At 48.4% G+C, this 20,236-nt stretch overlaps 1 protein-coding gene across 1 annotated transcript in view; it reads right to left on the reverse strand.

Moving 5' to 3' along the window:
• Positions 1-20,236, reverse strand: part of LOC131566863 (voltage-dependent N-type calcium channel subunit alpha-1B-like) — a 317,557-nt gene that overhangs the window by 22,624 nt on the left and 274,697 nt on the right. Inside the window, exons 36-41 of the mRNA XM_058818307.1 lie at positions 18,643-18,759; positions 15,331-15,396; positions 14,654-14,745; positions 12,888-13,038; positions 11,577-11,704; positions 4,311-4,407 (exon numbers count right to left, since the gene is read on the reverse strand). Coding sequence (XP_058674290.1) covers positions 4,311-4,407; positions 11,577-11,704; positions 12,888-13,038; positions 14,654-14,745; positions 15,331-15,396; positions 18,643-18,759 — 651 coding nt within the window. The remainder of the gene's footprint in view (positions 1-4,310; positions 4,408-11,576; positions 11,705-12,887; positions 13,039-14,653; positions 14,746-15,330; positions 15,397-18,642; positions 18,760-20,236) is intronic.

Here is a 20,236-nt window from a genome sequence, read left to right on the forward strand (position 1 = left end):
ATGAAGAACGTGCATCACTTGGGAATCACCCAGGAGCTGGATCAGTGTTTGGGCTCGGTGACCTTGGAGGTCTTCTCCATCCTAAATGAATCTGTAATTCTATCAATCTTAGTCTTTTCTATGCCATCAGACGAAAAGGGGGAAAAAACCTCTTTGACATCACTCTGCTCTTTTAGGATTTGCTCACTGTCCTTGCCCATGGCAGAGGGTGGAAGAGCTTTGAGGTCCCTTCCAACCCAAACCATCCCGGGATTTTCTGATTCCTGGGCTGATCCAGGGGCGCTCGGGTGAATTAATGATGGGGAATATAATTTTAAAAAAGAAAAAAAAAAAAAAAAAAGGTGGAAATGGTTCGCAGGAGCCCTGAGCTGCCAGGACAGGAATCCCCAGCCCCGGGGGAGGAGGCGCAGCCGGCAGCAGGTGGAGTCCCCGCTCCGCTCTGCGATCCCTCCCGCAGCCCCCGCGTTTCATTAGTTGGATTTGGAGCTCGTTAAAGCTCCTGCAGGAGAGAGCCCCAGAGGCGGCAGCACCGCCCATGTCTCCGGAGTCTCGTAATTAACGCAGTGCTGATAACGAGCGGCTGATTAGAGGCGGGGTCGGGAGGCTGCGCTCGGGGCGCGGGGTCCGGGCGCGGTCAGGAGGCGGCCCCGGCGCTGTTTAATTGGGAATTAACAAAGGCAGCGCTAACGAGGGACCAAATCTCTGTGACAGGAATAAATTCACTTCCAGTTTTGCTCAGGAGCTGCTTGGATAATGGCCCAAAAGGCAGGGAAAAGGTTGGAGGAATAGGGGGGAAATTCATCCCGGGATCAAAGGTGTATTGCTGGATTCCAGCCTGACCCAGAAAAAATTACTACACCCTAAATCCTGTTCCCTGGCACATTTCCAAAAAGAAGCACACAGTGCCTGGAAAACTACTAGCACCCCGACAGATTTGAATTATTAAGAGCACCCCATAAACCTCTGGGACAGGAACTGCTCTGGGAATGATCCCCAGACAGGAATAAATTCGGGACAGTGGGAAATGAGGTCGAGTTTGGTGAATAAATTATTTGCTATGAATAATTCACCCCGACCTAGTTGGAATGATTCTATCTGGTTTAATTCTGCTGGCTTTGGAGAGGCTGTCCACAGCTTTTATCCCTCTCAGATCATCCCAGGAATCACAGAATCCCGGGATGGTTTGGGTTGGAAGGGACCTCAAAGCTCGAACGGTTCCACCCTCTGCCATGGGTGAGCAAATCCTAAGACAGCAGTGAAGGCAAAGAGGTTTTCTTCACCCTTTTCATCTGATGGGATAGAAAAGACTAAAATTGATGGCATCACAGAATCATTTAGGATGGAAAAGACCTCCAAGACCATACAGTCCAAACACTGATCCAGCCACCACTGACCCATATCCCCAAGTACCACATCCACATCTGTCTGGTTTTAAATCTCTCCAGCAGTGGTGATTCCACCACTGCCCTGGGCAGCCTCTTCCAGGGCTTGAAAACTCTTTGTGTGACAAAATTCCTCCTGATGTCCAATCTAAACCTCTTCTAACACAGCCTGAGGCCATTCCCTCTCCTCCTGTCCCTGTTCCCTGGAGCAGAGCCCGACCCCCGGCTGTCCCCTCCTGTCAGGAGCTGTGCAGAGCCACAAGGGCCCCCTGAGCCTCCTTTGCTCCAGGCTGAGCCCCTGCCCAGCTCCCTCAGCCTCTCCTGGGGCTCTAGACCCTTCCAGCCCCTCCATGCCCTCCTCACTGTGGGTGGCCCAGAAGCGAGCACAGGAATTTGGGTTTTTCCAGCCTCCTCCCCCAGCCCCGTGCAGGATAGAGCTCCCTGGTGCACCTCGGGCAAGCAGCAAAGCCACACGGAACTGCAGAGGCTGGTCAGGCTGACCAAGGAGAACAGTTGAGAAAGGGGAACCAGAAAACAGCAGAAAGGAAGGACAGCAGCCAAGGAGGCTGCAAAGAGGGGAAAATCCAAACAAAAACCAGTGTGGACGTGCTGAGAAGGCAACAAAGACGTGGGGAGAACACACAAAACCTCTGACAAGGACTGGGGAAAGTAGACATGGAAAGAAAAAGGGGGTATATGTGGGGCAAAAGAGCTTTTGCTGGACAGAACAGTCAGGGGTTTAAAAAACAGAGGGACAGGGAGAAAACAGGGCAGAGACAAAGCCCTGGCTGCTGTTGGCACTGCCTGAGCAGGAGCAGGGGGTGATACCCCTCTGCAGGCTCAGGGACGGGTCAGTGCCCAGGGGGATTTCAGGGCCCTCCTGAGTCTCTCATCACTTGGGAGCAGATGTCACATGAGTGACACCACGGGGGACACCTGGCAGGAGCAGGACAGGAAGTGCCACATCCCACCACTGCCATGGGGGAAGGTGCCCAGCACCAACCCATGAATGTGCTCATGGAAAAGAGGAGGAGGGAAGGAGCAGAAACCAGTCCTGGCTCATGAGGGGTTAATTTATCAGCAATAACTGGGTGAGAGATCAGCCACAAGTGCAGCTTTAATCCATGGGGGAAATCCTGATCTTGTCTTAAATCGGTATTTTGTAGTTCAGGGCTCTTTGATAAGGGGGAAATGAATGTGATCATCTCCAAACTCAGAGAAATCCAATGTGCACCCAGACTGGAGCTGTTTGAACCCATCTCTGCCTGTACTTGAAACACACAGACACAATCCAGAGGTTTCTTCTGAAATGGGGAAACATTAATGATGTCTTTAAAAAATCAGGAGTCTGGGTTATAAAAAGAAGCTATTCCTATGTACCCTGGTTCTGTGGGCTTGTTCTGTAGGGACAGACAAATTAAAGGAGATATCAGGAAATTCTCAGGCTGAAGAAATGCCTCTGGGCACAAAGTCTGCTATGAAAACCAGCCCAAAATCTTATTTAAAAGGGTGAGTTCTCTCCAGTTTTAACACATGATCTCTTTATCCCCTTTTTTCTTCTTTTTTGAATTCCATAAGATTTAGGAAAAAGAATTTTATCCTTGTGGTACAGCCCCAGAGCAGATCTGGTTGCCCACCTGCAAACACCCCCTTTCAGCAGGACACAGCTCTCCTAAATCAGTGGAAACTCACAGGGGGCAAATCCTTGGATTTCTGTGGATAATTCGTGCCTAAAATAGCTGAGGCTTGGAATTTGTATCTAGTTGGGTTCCTCAAGCTCAGTTATGGTGGCCAGAAACAAATCAAATACAGCAAAGCCACCTCACTGAAGAGATTTAAAGTTCTGTTTCATTTAATTTTAAATCCTGGAAGGCTGAGGAAGGATCTTGTAGGAAGATTTATCTTTCTTCCTGCCTGAATAAATCAGCCCCAGCTTTGGGTCTGGCTTGAGCCTCTTCACAAAAATCTTGGGTTTTTTGGTCTCCGTGAAAAATCCCTCAGTACAGGAGGGGCTGTTGGGGTGTGGATCCTTTGGGTTGAGTTTTGGGGTTTGGGGGTGGCTGGAGTGACACCAGCAGCCAAAAACTCCTGTTGGGTTTGGTGGATCCTCAATCACACCAGTGAAAAATAGCTCTGAACAACTTCTCCCTCTAAACTATGAGGTTCAGTGGTGAAACTTCAAGGAATCCCCCTGGAAATGGAAGTCTCCAAGCACCCTGAGAGTTGTTGGGAGGCCAGCCTGGCCTTTACTGCTCCATTTCCATCTGAATTTCCAGCCAGGCAGCAGCCTCTGGGATAGAATTCATTCTGGTGGCTCAATTAAAAAGTTTTGCCAAATCAGCAATAAGCTGGAGTGATTTCTCCATCTCCCTGTCCTAAATGTTTTCTGTTAAAGTCATTTCTTCCACGAGGGTGTTTAAGGAGCCCTTCTGGTGTCGTCTCTGTTTAATTGCTTGCTCACTCCTACAGTACTGCCTACTCTAATTACTCCAGTCTAATTAAGAGGAGACAAAAACAACATTCTACTGGAGAATTAGTGAGACAAAGAGCCCTAGGAAGAAAAATGGGGATCTAATGGGGGGTAATTTGCTCATTAGCACTCTCCCTCCCCAAATTAACCTAAATGGGAGGAGAATGAGAGAAAAGAGAGAGAAACACTGACAGAAAGAGCAGAGACATACTTAGAAAGACAAACTGATGAGCCAGTTTCAAAGACCAGAAAAAAAGTTACCCCCAAAAAATTATATATATATAAATATATAAAAATTAAAAAGAAAAAAAAAAATCAGAAGATCCAAAATCTTGCTTGGAAAGCAGAGAAAGCACCAGAAAAGTCCAGAAGAACAACACCAATGCCACAGAAACCCCACTTGAGCCACGGCACAGAAGGCTGGTGGTTGGGCAGGAGTTCCTGGGGTGGTTTTCTACCTTATAGGCAACACGAGCTGGGCATTTCTTCCCAAGGCCTAGAGGTGGGGACATGTGTCTCAGCATCTCATACATGTCTGTGTAACTGATGCGCCCGCTGGCACCACAGGGATGGAGGCAAAAGCACCAGGACACAGAAATCCCATCGGATTGAGGCGCGGAAAAACGGGGAAGGGGTGGGGGAAAAGGCAACACAGTGGAGCAAATGAAAAGGGGGAGAGAGAGAGAGAAGGGAAAGCAGACAAGAAAACAGAGATCTGGTTAATCAGATTTCTCCGGGAAACAAAACCAAACTCAAGAGGTGGGGCAGGAGAAAGGAGGCTCCGCTTCCGTTGCTGTTTCGGCGCCCAACGTCTCCTCCTCCTGCAGGGGTGGCCCTGGAATGATTGATGCCCCTTGGGGAATAACTGATGCCCCTGGGGAATGCTTGATGTCCCTGGGGAATGCTTGATGTCCCTGGGGAATCCCTGATGTCCCCTGGGGTAGAAGGGGTGGCAGGGCTGGGTTTGGCTGGCTGTTGGTGGGCTGGGGATGAAGGCTCCCCCATCACCCCCCAAAGCAGCCAGGTCACCATGCCAGGGAGAGCTGGGGGCAGAGTTATGGGACAGGGCTGGGGGAACACAGCCCAGCTTTCCTGCCAGGAAGCAGCACTTTGGGTTTGGGTGATGGGACAAGGGAGGAGTCAAACGTGGGGGAATTGCTGAGGGATGCACAGGGAGTGCTCCCACTCCAGGCTGGGATTCTGCAAATTCCTGTTCCAGTAAAAACAGAGCCCAGCCCTAGCAGGAGGTGGGAGGAGAACCTGCTCCTCCCTTACTTTTGGCACTTTCCTTGTTTTTTAGCAGGAGGTGGGAGGAGAACCTGCTCCTCCCTTACTTTTGGCACTTTCCTTGTTTTTCACCAAGCCAACCTCAACTACGAATTGCAGAGGTTTGGGAAAAGTCGCTCAGAGCAGCCCATTGCTGAGGGCATCTCCCTTCAGCACTCGATGGAAAAATCCTGTCCTGAAAAACAAGGGGTGCAAAACAGCAAGAAAGTCCTGCTTCACCTTTTTGTTCCTGTTGGAACTGGGAGCAGAACTGTGCCAATCTCCTTTTGTTCTCTCAACTGCTTATACAATGTGCAAATCTCTGCTGCCTGGCATCTGAGGAGACCCAGGGATGTTATTAATTAGAGTTTCACCCCTGGAAAAGCAGGATAATGTCCTCATCTCTATACCAACAAAGAAAACCTAAGCACCCATTTAAACCCCCCTTTCTGAGCAGGAACCTTCCCAGCAGCCCAGTGCCCTGACACACCATCTCAGTTCCTATGTAAAGCTTTGATGGAGGAGGAGAGAACTCACCCAGCCCAAAACATCTATTCCTGTCCCTGGTAACTGTGCAGATAAAATCCCACCCAGCTCTCCCAGCCCAGAGCTGATTTGGAGGCTGCTGAGAGACACAAATGGAGCTGGAGCCAATGTCCTCCCCTGGCTCCTTCCTGCTCCTGGGCTTGGGGTCTCCTCTTCCTCTGCAGAGCTTCAGAGCTCTTAATCCTCACTCAGGTGTGGGAAACACCTGGGCTGGAGTGGAGAATAAGAGGAAGCTCTGGCTGGTCGCTTCCAGCCTTCTCCTTCATCCTCTGTTTTCCAATAAATTCCCTGCCTGCAATTTGGTCCCCACTGCTGCCCATCCCATGCTGATTTCTCAGCAAGATCTGTCCCAAATCCCCCACCTGGGCTCCCAAGCACAGTGAACTCCCCCTTTGCCATGAGCAGGAGCTTTCCCTGGGTGTCCACCACAGCTTAGAGACGTCATGTAACCCCCAGGTCATCTCTGGCTGTGGCACCACGGAAAACTCATCCCTCATCCCTTATCTCTGCCCAGATCCAATGGATTTCCAGCTCAGGAAGTTGATCACTCAACAGTGCTACGAAGCCAAACCAAAGTTGCTGCTCCCTGGAAACCGTGGGATGCCATTTCTCTCTGGAATCTATTGAAGTGCTGGGATAATTTTCCCCAGGACTTCCCAGCTGGAGCTGGCAGGATGGAAGCTGGAGGGTTCCTGTCCCATAAAACTGCCTGTCCCCAGCCAGCTGGGGTGTGGGAGGAGACAGGGAAGGGATGCATGGAGGAGAAAGGAGGCAGTCAGTCAATCATTCCTTTTTTCAGGCAAGGGATTGGTTACGTTACACTTTCTGTTCTCTACTGGTTGCATTTGCACTCGGGGGAGGGAAGAGGGGATAAAAAGAAACAGAACCAGGACTAGAGATGCTGGAGGGATCTCTGAAATTCCAAACCTTGTAGGCCACCCTATGAGGGCACTTCTTTCCTAGGCCCAGGGGTGGAGCAATTACACGTAACAAATTGTACATATCCTTATAATGAATGCGGCAACTGGAAAGGAAACACCAGAGGTTATGACAGCAAAATCCAACAGGAATCAGCTTTTCCACAGGCAAACAGGGAAAAAAAATCAGCTTTTCCACAGGGAAACAGGGAAAATCAGCTTTTCCACAGGCGAACAGGACAAGTTGGAAGGGCAAAACACGCTGAAAAGAAAGGTTAGTCTGGAAAGGAAGGAGCCACTTTAACACACACAGAGAACTTCCAACTGCTCACCCAACCTGATATCCTTGGATTTTCCTCTGGGAAACCTTCAGTGCTGTGTGGAAGGCTTCCCAAGCATTTGGTTTCCTTTCCCACTCATGCTTTAATTCCCTGTCCTGAGCATCAGCCTCCAGACTCTGCTGCCCAACACCCAGAGCCTGCAGGCTACAAAGAGCCCCTTTAATGGATTATACCTGGGATTTTATTACAGCTCTTCAATGGATTATTGCCAGGATTCAAATTAGCTGCTTTAAAACCTTGGGAACCTTTCCCTGCCACTGTCACCTCCTACATAACCCCAGCAGGGCCATTCCTGAGCAATGAGGAATTTGCTGGGAGAGCAGAAAGTGTCACCTCCAGAGCCTATTGGGCATTGGCACTGGGAAAATCCCACTTTCAATATGAGAAGGAGAAATCAGACACCTCCTGGAAGTTTTATGGTCAGTCTCATTAACTTCCCACAATAATTTCAGCTAATTAAACAGCAAGATTATATTTCTTAAATTTTTTTGTATAACCAGCTTGTAGGTGAGAAGAGCTGAACTTCAAAACTACCTCTGAAGAAAACTGGAATGCTTTTGTGCCTTAGATTAGAAATGGGGCTGTGTGTTCTATCCCCACCTGTCAGAGCTGGGGCAGCTCTCTGCTGTCCATGGGGCAGTTGTTTCTTTCTCTCTCCCACAGCCAACCCTCCCTCCAGCAGATCTCTGCTGTCCATGGCCACTGAGTGTCCCTGCAGGGCTGATCCAATGCCAGCATCCCATGGGGAGATGCTGCGCCCAGGGCAGGAGCCAGGCATTCCTGCCTGGATCCAATCTGAGCCTGGCACAGCACAGCAGCCTCTGCCCCCTGCATTGCCAGAGGAGCAGCTTTCTGCTGCCCTGCATGGCCAGAGGGAGCCCAGGCCCATCTGCAGCAGCCCTGGAGCTGCAGAGGAAAACTCCCCCCTTGTGCAGGATCCCTGCTGCAGCAGAGCCACAGCTGGCACTGCAGGAGGGCTGAGCCCCCCTGGGATGGGGCTGGGACACCGCCCTGACACACAGGGGACAGGTAGTATTCAATGGTTTGTTTTCTTTATTTGTACCATTGTATTTGTATTTTTAATTTTCCTAGTAAAGAACTGTTATTCCTATTTCCGTATCTTTGCCTGAGATCCCCTTAATTTCAAATTTATAGTAATTCAGAGGGAGAGGGTTTACATTTTCCATTTCAAGGGAGGCTCCTGCCTTCCTTAGCAGACACCTGGCTTTTCAAACCAAGGCATTTGGCCTCTCTGTATTTATTTTGGTGCATTCTGTAAAGAAGGCTGGAATGTTTTGGGAGAACTCTTTCAGTGTTGCTGCTTTTTGGGATGTGAAGAATTAAGGTCTATTCAAAGCCTTCTCCAATCAAGTCCAAACTGTGAATTTGAGAGGAAATGGAACCATGCAAGTCTTGGCTCCAGGCCTAATTGTGGGTCTAAAAAGGATTTGGTTTAACTGAAGCACCAAGTTTACACTTTCCTTACAATTTTAGAAGGATTCTGGAAAATCAGGGGGTTGCACATACGGCTGAACACTTCCCTGAGCTCTCCAAGAGTTTGAGGAAGGCTGGAAAACCAACAGATGCTTTGCCTTGGGAGATCATGGCACAAAATCAGGACGAACAGGGATCCTTTTCCCGGTTCAGAGAATTCCAGAATGGTTTGGGGTGGAAGGACCTTAAAGTCCATCCCATCCATGCCATAGCAGGGACACCTCCCACCATCCCAGGGTTCTCCAAGCCCCTCCAGCCTGGCCTTGGGCACTGCCAGGGATGGAGCAGCCACAACCTTTTGTTTAAATCTGATTTTCCTCAGCATCCCGTTATCCCAGAGAGCCCAGAGCCCCCTTGGGAGCACCTGCAGCTCCTCCTGAGTGCTCTGGGGACAGCTGATGGCAATGGGATGGCCAGAGCAGCATCACCACTATCCCCACTGGGTGGGCACTGGGAGAGGAATAAAACTGATAAAGAACTCACTTTCTATACGTTGAACAAATAAAGGCTCCTATAAATCCAGTTGTGTTTTCTTTCCCTGTTCATCCTTAAATCCTGTTTTTCCTACTTTCTTAATTAACTCTCACCAAACCACCCTGGGCTCTCTATTTCTCTCAGCCTCTCTTTTTTTTTTTTGTGAGCTCAAGGCTTTTTGTCACCCCCAAATGCAGCAGTTTTCCAGTACTCCCCCCTAGGGAGGGTGGCACAGCTGGAATAACAGCTCCTAACTGCCTTTTTTACTTCAATTTCAATGTTTTTTTCCTAGAAAAGTTGCCAAGAATTTGGATTTTGTAACAAAACCAGTGTTAATATCAGAAATAGGGGTAAAATACACATTAAGTTGTGTTTAAAATATTATCTATATAATAAAAATATAACAATTGTGGAGCATCTTTCATTGGGGGTCTCAAGCTAAGAAAAATGGATAAACACTGTAATTCCATTTTCCTTGGGATAATCAAGAAGAGACCTTGGGAGAAGTGATAGCTAGTGACCACATTCAGTTCAAATCATGGAATAATCAAATCATGGAATAAATAATAAAATCAGTTGAGTTGAAAAAGACCTCTAAGATCAGAAAGGTCTTAAATCAAAATTATTGAAAGCTCAGTTCTGCCTTAAAGTGTGGAAGGATTTCAGATTTGTGGAGATTTTAGTCACACTTCTGAAAATGTGATTTCAGTGGAACTGTTCACACTCAATAACTTCCCACCAGAGTGAAAAGGAAACAGGGGTAGAGAAAAAAAATAAAAACAAAAAACCAGAATTAGCATCTTAGTATGTGACATTTTCTGCATTAGCAGCTCTGTGAGTGGAAAGTTTGGCCCCTGAGTGACTCAGAGTTAACAGAGCAAGAAATCTTCCTGTAAACTCACTGCTGGTGCCTCTTCTGGATGGAAAGTTCCTGAATATAAACATTAAAAATCCACATTGATCCCATTTTCCCCCTTGCAGGTGTGTTCCTCCTCCCACAGATGTAAAGCCAAGGCTGTTTTTCTAAGGAGCACTCCCGAGTTTTCAGCTTCATTGAGATTTTTTTCATTGAGGATTGGATTAGAAAAAGGGAAAAAGAAAAGCTATTTGTGCCTACTAAATCCCCACAAAGGATTTGCTGTGTCACAGACCTCGTGGGGATGAAAATCTGCCTGGAGATTACCAGCTGGTAGTAAGTGTGGAGTAAATATTCAGGTTGGTAGTAGGGGTGGCTTGGAGCAGTTCAAATCCCCCACAGTTCAGAGAAATGCAGGTTTTTGGAATAAGTTTCCATTTAAAGTTAGGCTAAATCATTTGAAGTGAGATTTGAAAGCAGTTTAATTGCATCCTAGCAGGGAGTTTGAGATGTTGCTTATCCAAATACTCCCTGCCTCTGTCTCTGCTGAAGGGAAACAAAAAAGAAAGGAAAGATTGGAAGAGCTGGAGGCATCACAAATCCAGAGGAGATTCATGGCACAGGAACTCACAGGGAGGAAAAAAGGGATCCAAAATTAGCAGAGCTTTAAATTAACAAAGAGTCTCCCAACAGGCAAATTCCCAAATAGAATATCAAGGGATTATTGGGACCTTTGACAGAGCATCCAGAAATGAGAATAACCCCATCACCAGGGCTGTGGTGCAGCAGTACAGAAAAGCCAGAAAAGCAATATATTAAATCAGTCCTGCTCTTAAGTAGTCATTGGGCAGGGCCATTCCCTCAGTTTAAGAGAAAATTCCTTAATTTGGGGTCTGTGCTGCTGCTCCACTGCCTAAGCCCAGTGTACAGGCCCCTGTGTCTTGGAAAAAATAAAATTTAAAAATAAACATTGTCCAGTGTGAGAAAACCATCCCCTCCTTTAACCCACTCATAAAACAGGAATATTTTATCAGAGAATAAAATATAAGAATTAAACACTTCTAAACTTTGGCCCATTTAATTTCATCCTGATAATTCTGCACATCTTATAACTTCAACTGCAACTCCTGAGCTAAATATTACTGAAAAGGCTAAAATTCCCACGTAGAGTTTGATGTCACTACAAGGAGGCTTGCAGGAGGAAAATGTTGTGTTTAATGAGGAAAGGCTGTTTGAAAAAATCCCATTTATTCAGGAAACCACCCCAAGGCAGAGGAGCATCACATCATTCCCTGTGGGAGCGGGTGGGAGGATGGAGCAGAGCCTGCAGGACCTGACTCAGATGCAGCCTGAGGTGTCTGCACAGCATTTGGGAACCCACTAAGGTTGAGCTCAATTAAAACAACGCTGCACAAATGAGGTGTGAACCTCTCCCACTCCCTCAAGTGCTGCCAACAGCCAGAGATTTGCGGATTTGCATCTCCGGATGGGATGCAGGAACCAAAAGCTCCTTTTGGAAGTGCTAAATCACTTTTCTCCAGGGCCATTTAGGCGGGCTCAGTGGAACTGAGGCTTTAATCTGTTCATTTTTGGCTGCGCTTTGCTTGCAGGATTTGGGTGTGCGGGAAGGAAACGCCCTTGCAGTGACACCACCTCTGTTCCTCTCCAGCGCTCAGGGAATCGCAGCATTTAACAGCAGTGGTACCCAAATCCTGGGGCTGTTTACGGGCTCTGGGCGTGCTCAGGTGCAGCATTACAGCTGCAGTGTCCCTCTGTCCTTATCCTGGTGTCCCTCTGTCCCACCCTGCTGTCCCTGTGTCCCGCACGTACCAGGCTGCCGGGTCGTACTCTGCCCACACCCGCACGAACTCGTCCAGGTGGTGCGGGCCGAGGATGGAGGAGTCCCGGGTTAGGTACTCGAAATTGTCCATGATCACTGCCACGAACAGGTTCAGCATCTGCGGGGACGGGGAAAGAGGAGCAGAGAAGGGAGGGGAGAAAGAAGGGAAAGGAGAATGCGGAAGGAGAAAATGGGAAAGAAGGGAGAGGGGAGCAGAGAAGAGAAGGGAGGAAGGAAATGGGAAAGGAGAAAGGGGGAAGAGAGGAAAAGGGAAAGGAGAAAGAGGGAAGAGAGAAAAAGGGAAAGGAGAAAGGAAGGGGGCAAGGGGAAGGGAAGGGAAAAAAAGGGGAAGGGAAGGCAAGGCAAGGGAGAAAGGAGAAGGGAAAGAAGAAAGGGGGAAGAGAGGAAAAGGGAAAGAAGGGAGAGGGGAGCAGAGAAGGGAAGGGGGAAAGGAGAAAGGGGAAGGAAGAAAAAGGGAAAGGAGAAAGGAAGGAAAAGGAGAAGAGAGAGGGAAACAGAAGGGAGCAGAGAAAGGAGAAGGGAAATGAGAAAGGGGGAAGAGAGGAAAAGGGAAAGGGGAAAGGAAGGGAAAGGAGAAGAGGGAGGAACAGAGAAGGAAAGGGAGAAAGGAGAAGAGAGAAGGGAGAAAGAAGAGAAAGGAGATGGGGGAAGGGAAAAAAGGGGAAAGGAGAAGGAAAATGGGAAGGGAAGGGTGGAAGGTAAAAAGGAAGGGGAATGGGAATGAGAATAGAATTTTAAAAATTAAAACCTGGTAGAGAAGCATGCATGAGTCCCATAACTGGATGTTTCTACAAGGAGCAGCCTCACCCCAGGGAGAAACTCTCGGAACACAGCCCTGGATCCCTGGGAATGCCACTGCTGCCTCCTCCTCTCCTGCCCATTTTCCCACAGCCCCATCACTGGTGCTGCCTCCAGCATGATCCAGCCTGGATCCCATCTCAGCAGATCAATGAAATGAGTGTGATGCTCCCAGGAAAGGCTGCTGAACTCACACATTGTCCCACTGCCCTTCTTCTGAGGGACGGTATAAATCAAGCCAAACCCCATTAATGCTTAATTCCAAATGTTAGACACCCTGTGAGAAGAGAGATAAACCCTTTCCCTTTAATGATTGAATGATCTCTTTAGGGATTTTATCAGCAGGATGATAAATGGGGTTTAGCTAAGTTGGCTTGGTGGTGTCTAAATTATAATTAGGGATGAGGAGGAGGCACAAGGATGAGGAGGGTTTGGGGGATCCACAGCAGCACCTCCACTTTGAGGGGTCAGGACTGACTTACCAGGAAGGAGCAGAGGAAAATGAACGACACAAAGTAGAAATAGGCGAAATCACTGCCACATTCCTTTTTGGTGAGGCCAGAGAGGGGGTCACAGGCCCTGTTGCTCAAGCAGGACAACATGATCTCGTGCCAGGCTTCCCCCGTGGCGCTCCTGCAACACCAGAGCAGAGGCTGAGTTTATCCAACCCTCCCCATGACAGCCATCCTGCAATAATACTGCACCCAATTAACCAAATTAATGAGGGGGAAGGTTGTGTCTAGGAGCAGAGACTGTATTTACACTGGGAGTTGGAACAACTCACAAAGAAGAAAGGAGAAGGAACATTTCCCTCTGTTACAGAGGGGTAAAAGAAACCAGACAGGTTCAGGTAGGCTAAAAGCTTTATTGCTTCTGTGGAGAATAAAACCAAATTGATTTAAACAAATCTGAGTAAACAGAGTTTAGATTGTTGCCTTTTGAACCTAGTGCTGGCTTTAAAGCCAGTGCAGAGGATGGGAAATGAAACCAGGCTTTTCCACTGGAATCTCTTATTTCCTTTATCAGGCAGATAAATTCCAGCATGGGCTGGCTGGATTGGGTCTCTTTTTCATCACAGTCTCTTGGATGTTCTTTACCCGTTTCCTCCTCCCTCCCTATTTCCTATTTTCCTATTGAGAGAAAAGAGCCAAAAGGAAAAACCCTGGAGTCCCAGAGAGTTTGTCTTCAAAATAAAGCAGTGCCTGTGAAGTGCACCCTTGGTTTGGAAGTCAGGGATTCTCCACATGCACTTAGTCTGAATTCCTGTTTCACTAAATTTTCTGCTTCCCAAAATTCCTTTTTTCTCCTCAACATTGAGGGGGAAAAAAGGAATTTTGCCTTTTATTCACAAACTTTGGGAAAACTCAGTGCTCCATCTAACCTGGAATAACTTCCAGGCTACTCTGAATTACAGCAGATTTCCCTCCTGGTGCCTGGGTGCTAAAGGCCCATTCCCTTTGTGGGGAATTGTGCAGAAACCAGCTCCCATCCCAATCCTGCTACCTCTGCTCCTCACTCCCTCTGCTGTGGGGCTGGTGAGGGACCATGAGGCTGAATAATGTCCCAGTTTTATTAAAATTCAGAGTTCTGAATCCAGTGGTTATTCTGAGCTAGAGAGGGCTAATTCCATTTCTGTCTGGCTTCACAGAAACTCCCAGGCAAGGATCCAGCACCAAGCACCACAGAATCCTTGGAGCTGAGCCCTGGAAGGGGCTGCTGTTCACTGAGGGGTCTCCACAGCTGGATGAGGAACATCTCCCCCAAACTGCCCCAAGCTGGAGCAGGTCTTAAGGTGAAAATCTGTTCTTTAATTGATTGGTTTTCAACTTGAAAATGCTAAGTTTCCAGGCAGGATGGATCCAGAGGGAAACACCTGAATTCTGAAGCAGAGGTGGGGTTGGTGTAGGAGCTGGTGACTTCTGGTTATGCAAAAATTGCCAATTAAAGCAATTCTCACTTAAAAAAAAAATTAACCAAGTTTCAGGACAGGAAACACATCAATCAGTTAAACCAGTGGGGTTCTGATCTATATTCAGCTTCTGCCTGAGTTGCCTTGGGGGTCACAGCTCTGGGTGACACTTTGTGGAGGGGCTGAATCCGATCTGCTGAGGAGGAGGAAGCAGGAGTAGATAATTTACACAAATATCTATTTTATAGGATGCCCAAGTCTGAGCAGCTCAACTGGCACCTGCACAAAGATATTTTTGCTGTTCACACACAACCAGAGGGTGTTTCATCCTATCCTTACCTGAACAGGAGCATCAGGGCTTGGAGGAAGGTGCGGAAGTTGTTGTGCCGATTAATGGAGGTTTCATCATCTAAGGCAATGTTCCCAAACACCTGCAGGAAAACAGAAGGGATTCAGCCAGGCACATCAAGTGGAGCTGGAAAATAAGGCAGGGAAAGAATTTGTCCTTGTTTAAAGGCTCTCAAAAGCTGGAATAATTTCTGTGCTGAAAAGGGAGATAAAAATGTGTTGTGGAGATTAAACACAAGATTAATGTGCTTTGTATTCACAAAGGTCCTTTCCAGCAGTTCAGCTCCATCCCAGGCCAAAGATAGTTTATTATTTCTTCTCAGGAAGGTGCAGTGCATGGGCTGCTCCCTCCTCTCAGCCTCTTGGTGTTTCCATAGCCAGGGGAAGAGTCTTTTCCCATGGGATTCACAGATGTCCAGTGCTGAAATGTGATCCAGGCTCATGCCCACCGCTGGCTTGTCCAGCTCACTGGGGACACTTCAACACAAAAGCTGACAATTAAAGTTGGAAAAGAGGCCTTTTTTTCATTTCTAATTTACCTGCACCAGAAAAGAAGAGACTTTCCTCATCACAAATCAGTGCTGCTCCTGCTGTGGAGGCAACAACCATCTGCACTCTGAACAAACCCAGGCTTCTTATGGGCAGAATGAAAGAATGAAATATTTTACCTGCATGCCTATAATGGCATAGATGAAGAAGAGCATTGCAATGAGGAGACACACATAAGGCAAGGCCTGTGGGAAAGGAAAAAGTGGATTAATGACAGCAAATGCAAACACTGAATTCCGTGGCAGGACTGAGTTTTATAGCATTTGTCCTTTTCTTAGGTTGGAAATGGGGCTGTGTAATAAGTTCCTATCTGTCAGAGCTGGGGCAGCTCTCTGCTGTCCATGGGGCAGTTGTTTCTTTATCTCTCCCACAGCCAACCCTCCCTCCAGGAGATCTCTGCTGTCCATGGCCACTGAGTGTCCCTGCAGGGCTGATCCAATGCCAGCATCCCATGGGGAGATGCTGCGCCCAGGGCAGGAGCCAAGCATTCCTGCCTGGATCCAATCTGAGCCTGGCACAGCACAGCAGCCTCTGCCCCCTGCATTGCCAGAGGAGCAGCTTTCTGCTGCCCTGCATGGCCAGAGGGAGCCCAGGCCCATCTGCAGCAGCCCTGGAGCTGCAGAGGAAAACTCCCCCCTTGTGCAGGATCCCTGCTGCAGCAGAGCCACAGCTGGCACTGCAGGAGGGCTGAGCCCCCCTGGGATGGGGCTGGGACACCCCCTGACACACAGGGGGCAGGGACTGCTCTGACTCTGGCAGTGGGTTGTTTTTATTTGTACTTTTACAGTTCCTAGTAAAGAACTGTTATTCCTGCTCCCAAATCTTTGCCTGAGAGCCCCTTTATTTCAAAATCATAATAATTTACATTTTCCATTTCAAGAGAGGCTCCTGCCTTCCTTAGCAGACACTTGTCTGTTCACACCAAGACAGTCTTTCAGGTGTAGGGTCTGGAAAGAGGATATGAAGAATTCTGGCAGCCCTTAGGAGACAAACCCCTGGAGCCAGGTGTTCATGGATCACACAACAGTCAGGGCTTTCCAAGGGGTCTCTCTGTATCCTTGGAAGCAGCAAGCAGGGAAAACACAATCTGAGGTTCAGCAGCAAACACTGGAGCTACCAGCAGGCACTGACACTTTGTGTGCATCATTGTATGAACATTAATTGTTAATGACCTTGCTGGAAATTCAGTCTGAGCAAAAAAAATAAATTTCCAAGAAATGAGTTCCTGCTCTGAAACAGGCCCAGTTTGGAATCCCAGGAGGACAAAAAGATTTTGAGTTTTAGCGAGAAATCAGTGAAGGCTGCAATGTAATTATGTCACCCAGGCTGAGAGTGACAGCTATTTTCCACTTGGGCTAAATGAATGGGTAATTAATGCCTCTTAATTAGTAATAACTCAAAAATAGAGAAGTCTTGCCCTCAGGCCAGCTCCTGTGGTGCCTGAGGCAGGAGTTCTGCAGGCCAAGGGAGCAGGAATTGTAGAATCATTAAATATCTTGAGTTGAAAAGACACCCAAGGATCATCGAGTGCCACCCCTGTCCCTGCCCAGCCCCCCCAGCAGCCCCACCCTGGGCACCCCTGGCAGCGCTGCCCAAAGGCTCCTGGAGCTCTGGCAGCCTCGGGGCCGTGCCCATTCCCTGGGCAGCCTGGGCAGTGCCAGCACCCTCTGGGGGCAGAGCCTTGCCCTGAGCTCCAGCCTGAGCTGCCCTGGCCCAGCCCCAGCCGTGCCCTGGCTCCTGTCCCTGGCCCAGAGCAGAGATGGGAGCTGCCCCTCGGGAGGAGCTGCAGCCCCGGGGAGCTCTGCCCTCACTCTGCTCCAGCTGAGCAACCCCAGAGCCCTCAGCTGCTCCTCACAGCCCCTCCAGAGCCTTCCCCATCCCTGTGTCTCTCCTTTGGACACTCTCACAGCTTTTTCTTACTGAGATGCCCAAAACTCCCCAGCACTGGGGGTGAGGCCCAGCCCAGAGCAGAGCAGGACAATGCCATCCCCGGCCCAGCTGCCATCGCTGGGCCTGAGGCACCTCTGGGACAAAACCTGGAGGAAACCTGGGAAAAAGGACTGATGGACATCTCTGCTGGACACCTCTGCATGAGGGACAGGGCCTGAGAGCTCTGAGCTGGGGGGACAGACAGACAAACAGCTCCTCATGAAGGCCAGGAATGTCATGCTCTGCATCAGGGCCACACTCTGGACACAGGATTTGGGAAGGGTTGGGATTGTGCTGGAAAAGGCTGAGCCCATTCTCCCAAGATCCATCCACTCTCTCCTGAGTGATTCCTAATGGAAATCCCTCTGATCAACCCCGAAATCCTCATGGAAATCCCTCTGATCAGCCCCAAAATCCTGATGGACCCCACAGAGGGGCTGGGGCTCTGCACCACAGCTCCCAGCCCATGAGTGTTGGTGTGCCAGAGCCCAGGATCACTGCCACAAATCCTGGTTCCACATTCGGTGTTCTCCTGCTCTGCAGAGCCTGAGCAAGCCCCAGGACCAGAGTTAAAGCACCAAACAATGAAAAATGGGTTGCAAACCAGCTGAGAGCTGTAAAAACAACCAGCTTTGGGGCATCTGGGCTTTTCCAGATCCAGAAAACAGCTAATTCAGTGTGCTGAGGATTGGTGGGAGGAAGGGCAGAGGTAAAGGAAACCAGGCAAAGCAACTGCCTCAACTTCACAACAAAACCTCAACAAAACCTCATTATTTTAATCCTCCAATCATCAAACCCAGGCCTGTGGCTCTACAGCTTCACAGTTTGTGTTACCAAAGCTCCAGGGGCTGGCTTTCACCTGTGCCAGATCCCACCACACCCAAATCCTGGGGCAGGTAATTTAACCTTACACTCACTGCAGGTGAAGAACAAGGCACTCATCAGTCAGGCCACTGCTTCTTTATGCAAATTCCTGAGCATCCAGACTTTGCCAGAGGGATTTTGGGGTCATCTCTAGGGTAAACTGAGTGTTGAGCACTTGCTGGACTCTGCATGAGCAAGCAGCCCTTCATCCTCCACAATGCAGCCTTCAGAGGATGGTCAGTGCTAACCTGCTCTCTTTTCTGTAGAAAATTAATATTCCTGGGGCTGGGCAGTGCTCACCAGCTCATTTTTAGCAGAAATAATATTCCTAGGAATGGTCAGTGCAAACCAGTTCACTTTCAGCAGAATTAACATCCCTTGATATGCTAACCAGTTGAATTAATAATGTGCTAACTAGTTTGATTTTCTGCAGAATTAATATTCCTGTAGCTGAGCAGTGCTCACCAATCCTCTTTTCTGCAGAATTCCTGAATTCTGAATTCCTGTAATCACTCTGTAGAGTTGCAGAGAGGCCATTCCAAGACCAAGGAAGCTCTTGGATCCTCACTGGAAGATGCTCCACGTGCACCAAGCACGACCCTCTCCCTAGAACCTCTCCCCACAGTGCCAAGGCTCACCTTGAAGGACTGCACGAATGTCCAGAGCAGGATGCGGATGGTGTAGCCCTGGCGGAGGAGCTTGATGAGCCTGGCTGCCCGGAAGAGCCGCAGGAAGCTGAGGTTGATGAAGTTGTCCTGTGGAAAGTAAAGGTTTTGTGTCCTTCAGAAACGACCGCGATTCGAAACCACAGCCCGCAAAAAAGAAATTAAAATTACCAGCTTCACGATCTAAGCAGCAAATCGGCCACCAGAAAACCTTCCAAAAGAAACATTCGTCAGTGCAGATCACTCCACATGCAGCAAGAATGAGAAAACCCCTCTCCACAAGAGCCCTCCCCTCTGCTACTGGCTCAATGAGAGAAAAGGAAAAGGCCCTGTCACGCTGTCCTTGGAGGGCTGGTTTGCTTAGAGCAAGGTAGATTTTCTCCCCCTCAAGACTCAAGAGGGGGGATGGTGCCAGATTTTCATTTTGAAAAGGAATGAGGTTGGTTGAAAGTCTTGGTCAGCTCATTTTCGACAGGGAATTGAACTTAAGCCAAGACACTGGCAAGGGACTGTCCTTGACTGGAAAGAAAGGCACTGTCCAGTGAAGATTCAAACATCCTTGGTAGAATGAGGATGTTTTCCAACCTGGAGGTTTCCAGTGTTTGTACAGCGTGGAACTGGACAGGTTTGCCAAGGAGAAACGGCACCAGAAGATTGTTTGGAAGATGGATCAAGGGCAGCGAGTCAATTGGGGAGGTGGAGCTTTCACCAGCAGGAAGATGCCTTAGGAACCTGCTGGTTTTCCAAATTCTCGTTAAATGTGTCTGCACAAGTGGATCAAAGAACTGCTGGAGGCAGGTTCTGATTTTCATTTGTTTTCTAGGATTTTCCCCACCCCTCACCCCATTTTGTTTTTTCTTCGGGGAAAAGAGGATTCTTGCCCCAATGAGCTAATCTAGAGAGGGTTCTTTCCAAAACAAAACATGCAAAAGCCAGATCCCTCTTGCCCTCCTATTTTAAGGAGATGAAAAATTATTCCCTTGTTCCATAATTCACTTTTTTGTGCATCTCTGATCACAGCCACTTATTTGACTGAGTGAGCTAAAGAGAGAAAATGTTCCACTTTAAACTATTGAGCAGTGAAGCAGCAAATATAATCATAAGGAGCTCTGCTTGGTAAAGATGAGCAAAAATTTCCCTTAGATTATTGTTTTACCAGAAGTCACTTTGAACTGACCCACATTTCTTGCTCATTTGGCTACAGAGCTCATGCTGAAATTGGGGGGCTTGTTGGATCTATGGATTCTTTCAATGCCAGCTCAGTTTCGGGGCCATTAGCATTGCATTCCACCAATCCCATCAAAGAGTTCCAGAACTCAAGTCTCAGGCATGCACTCGGTTTCTCTCAGGTTAAAAACACAAGCAGCTCAGAGTTAGGCACAGACCGAAAATCAGACTTGATCTTCAAATAAAGAGAAAAGAGAAAAGCACAGGAATGTTCAATGAAGGAGCAGACAACACTGAGCTCATTCAAGCCAGCAACAGAAGCCATCTCTGGCAGGCAAAGCACGAGCGAGGATTCCCCTGGGTTGGGCAGTAGAACAGGCACTGAAAATGTCCAGTTTGT

This window comes from Ammospiza caudacuta, chromosome 21, assembly GCF_027887145.1.
Source record: "Ammospiza caudacuta isolate bAmmCau1 chromosome 21, bAmmCau1.pri, whole genome shotgun sequence".
Taxonomy (NCBI): domain Eukaryota; kingdom Metazoa; phylum Chordata; class Aves; order Passeriformes; family Passerellidae; genus Ammospiza; species Ammospiza caudacuta.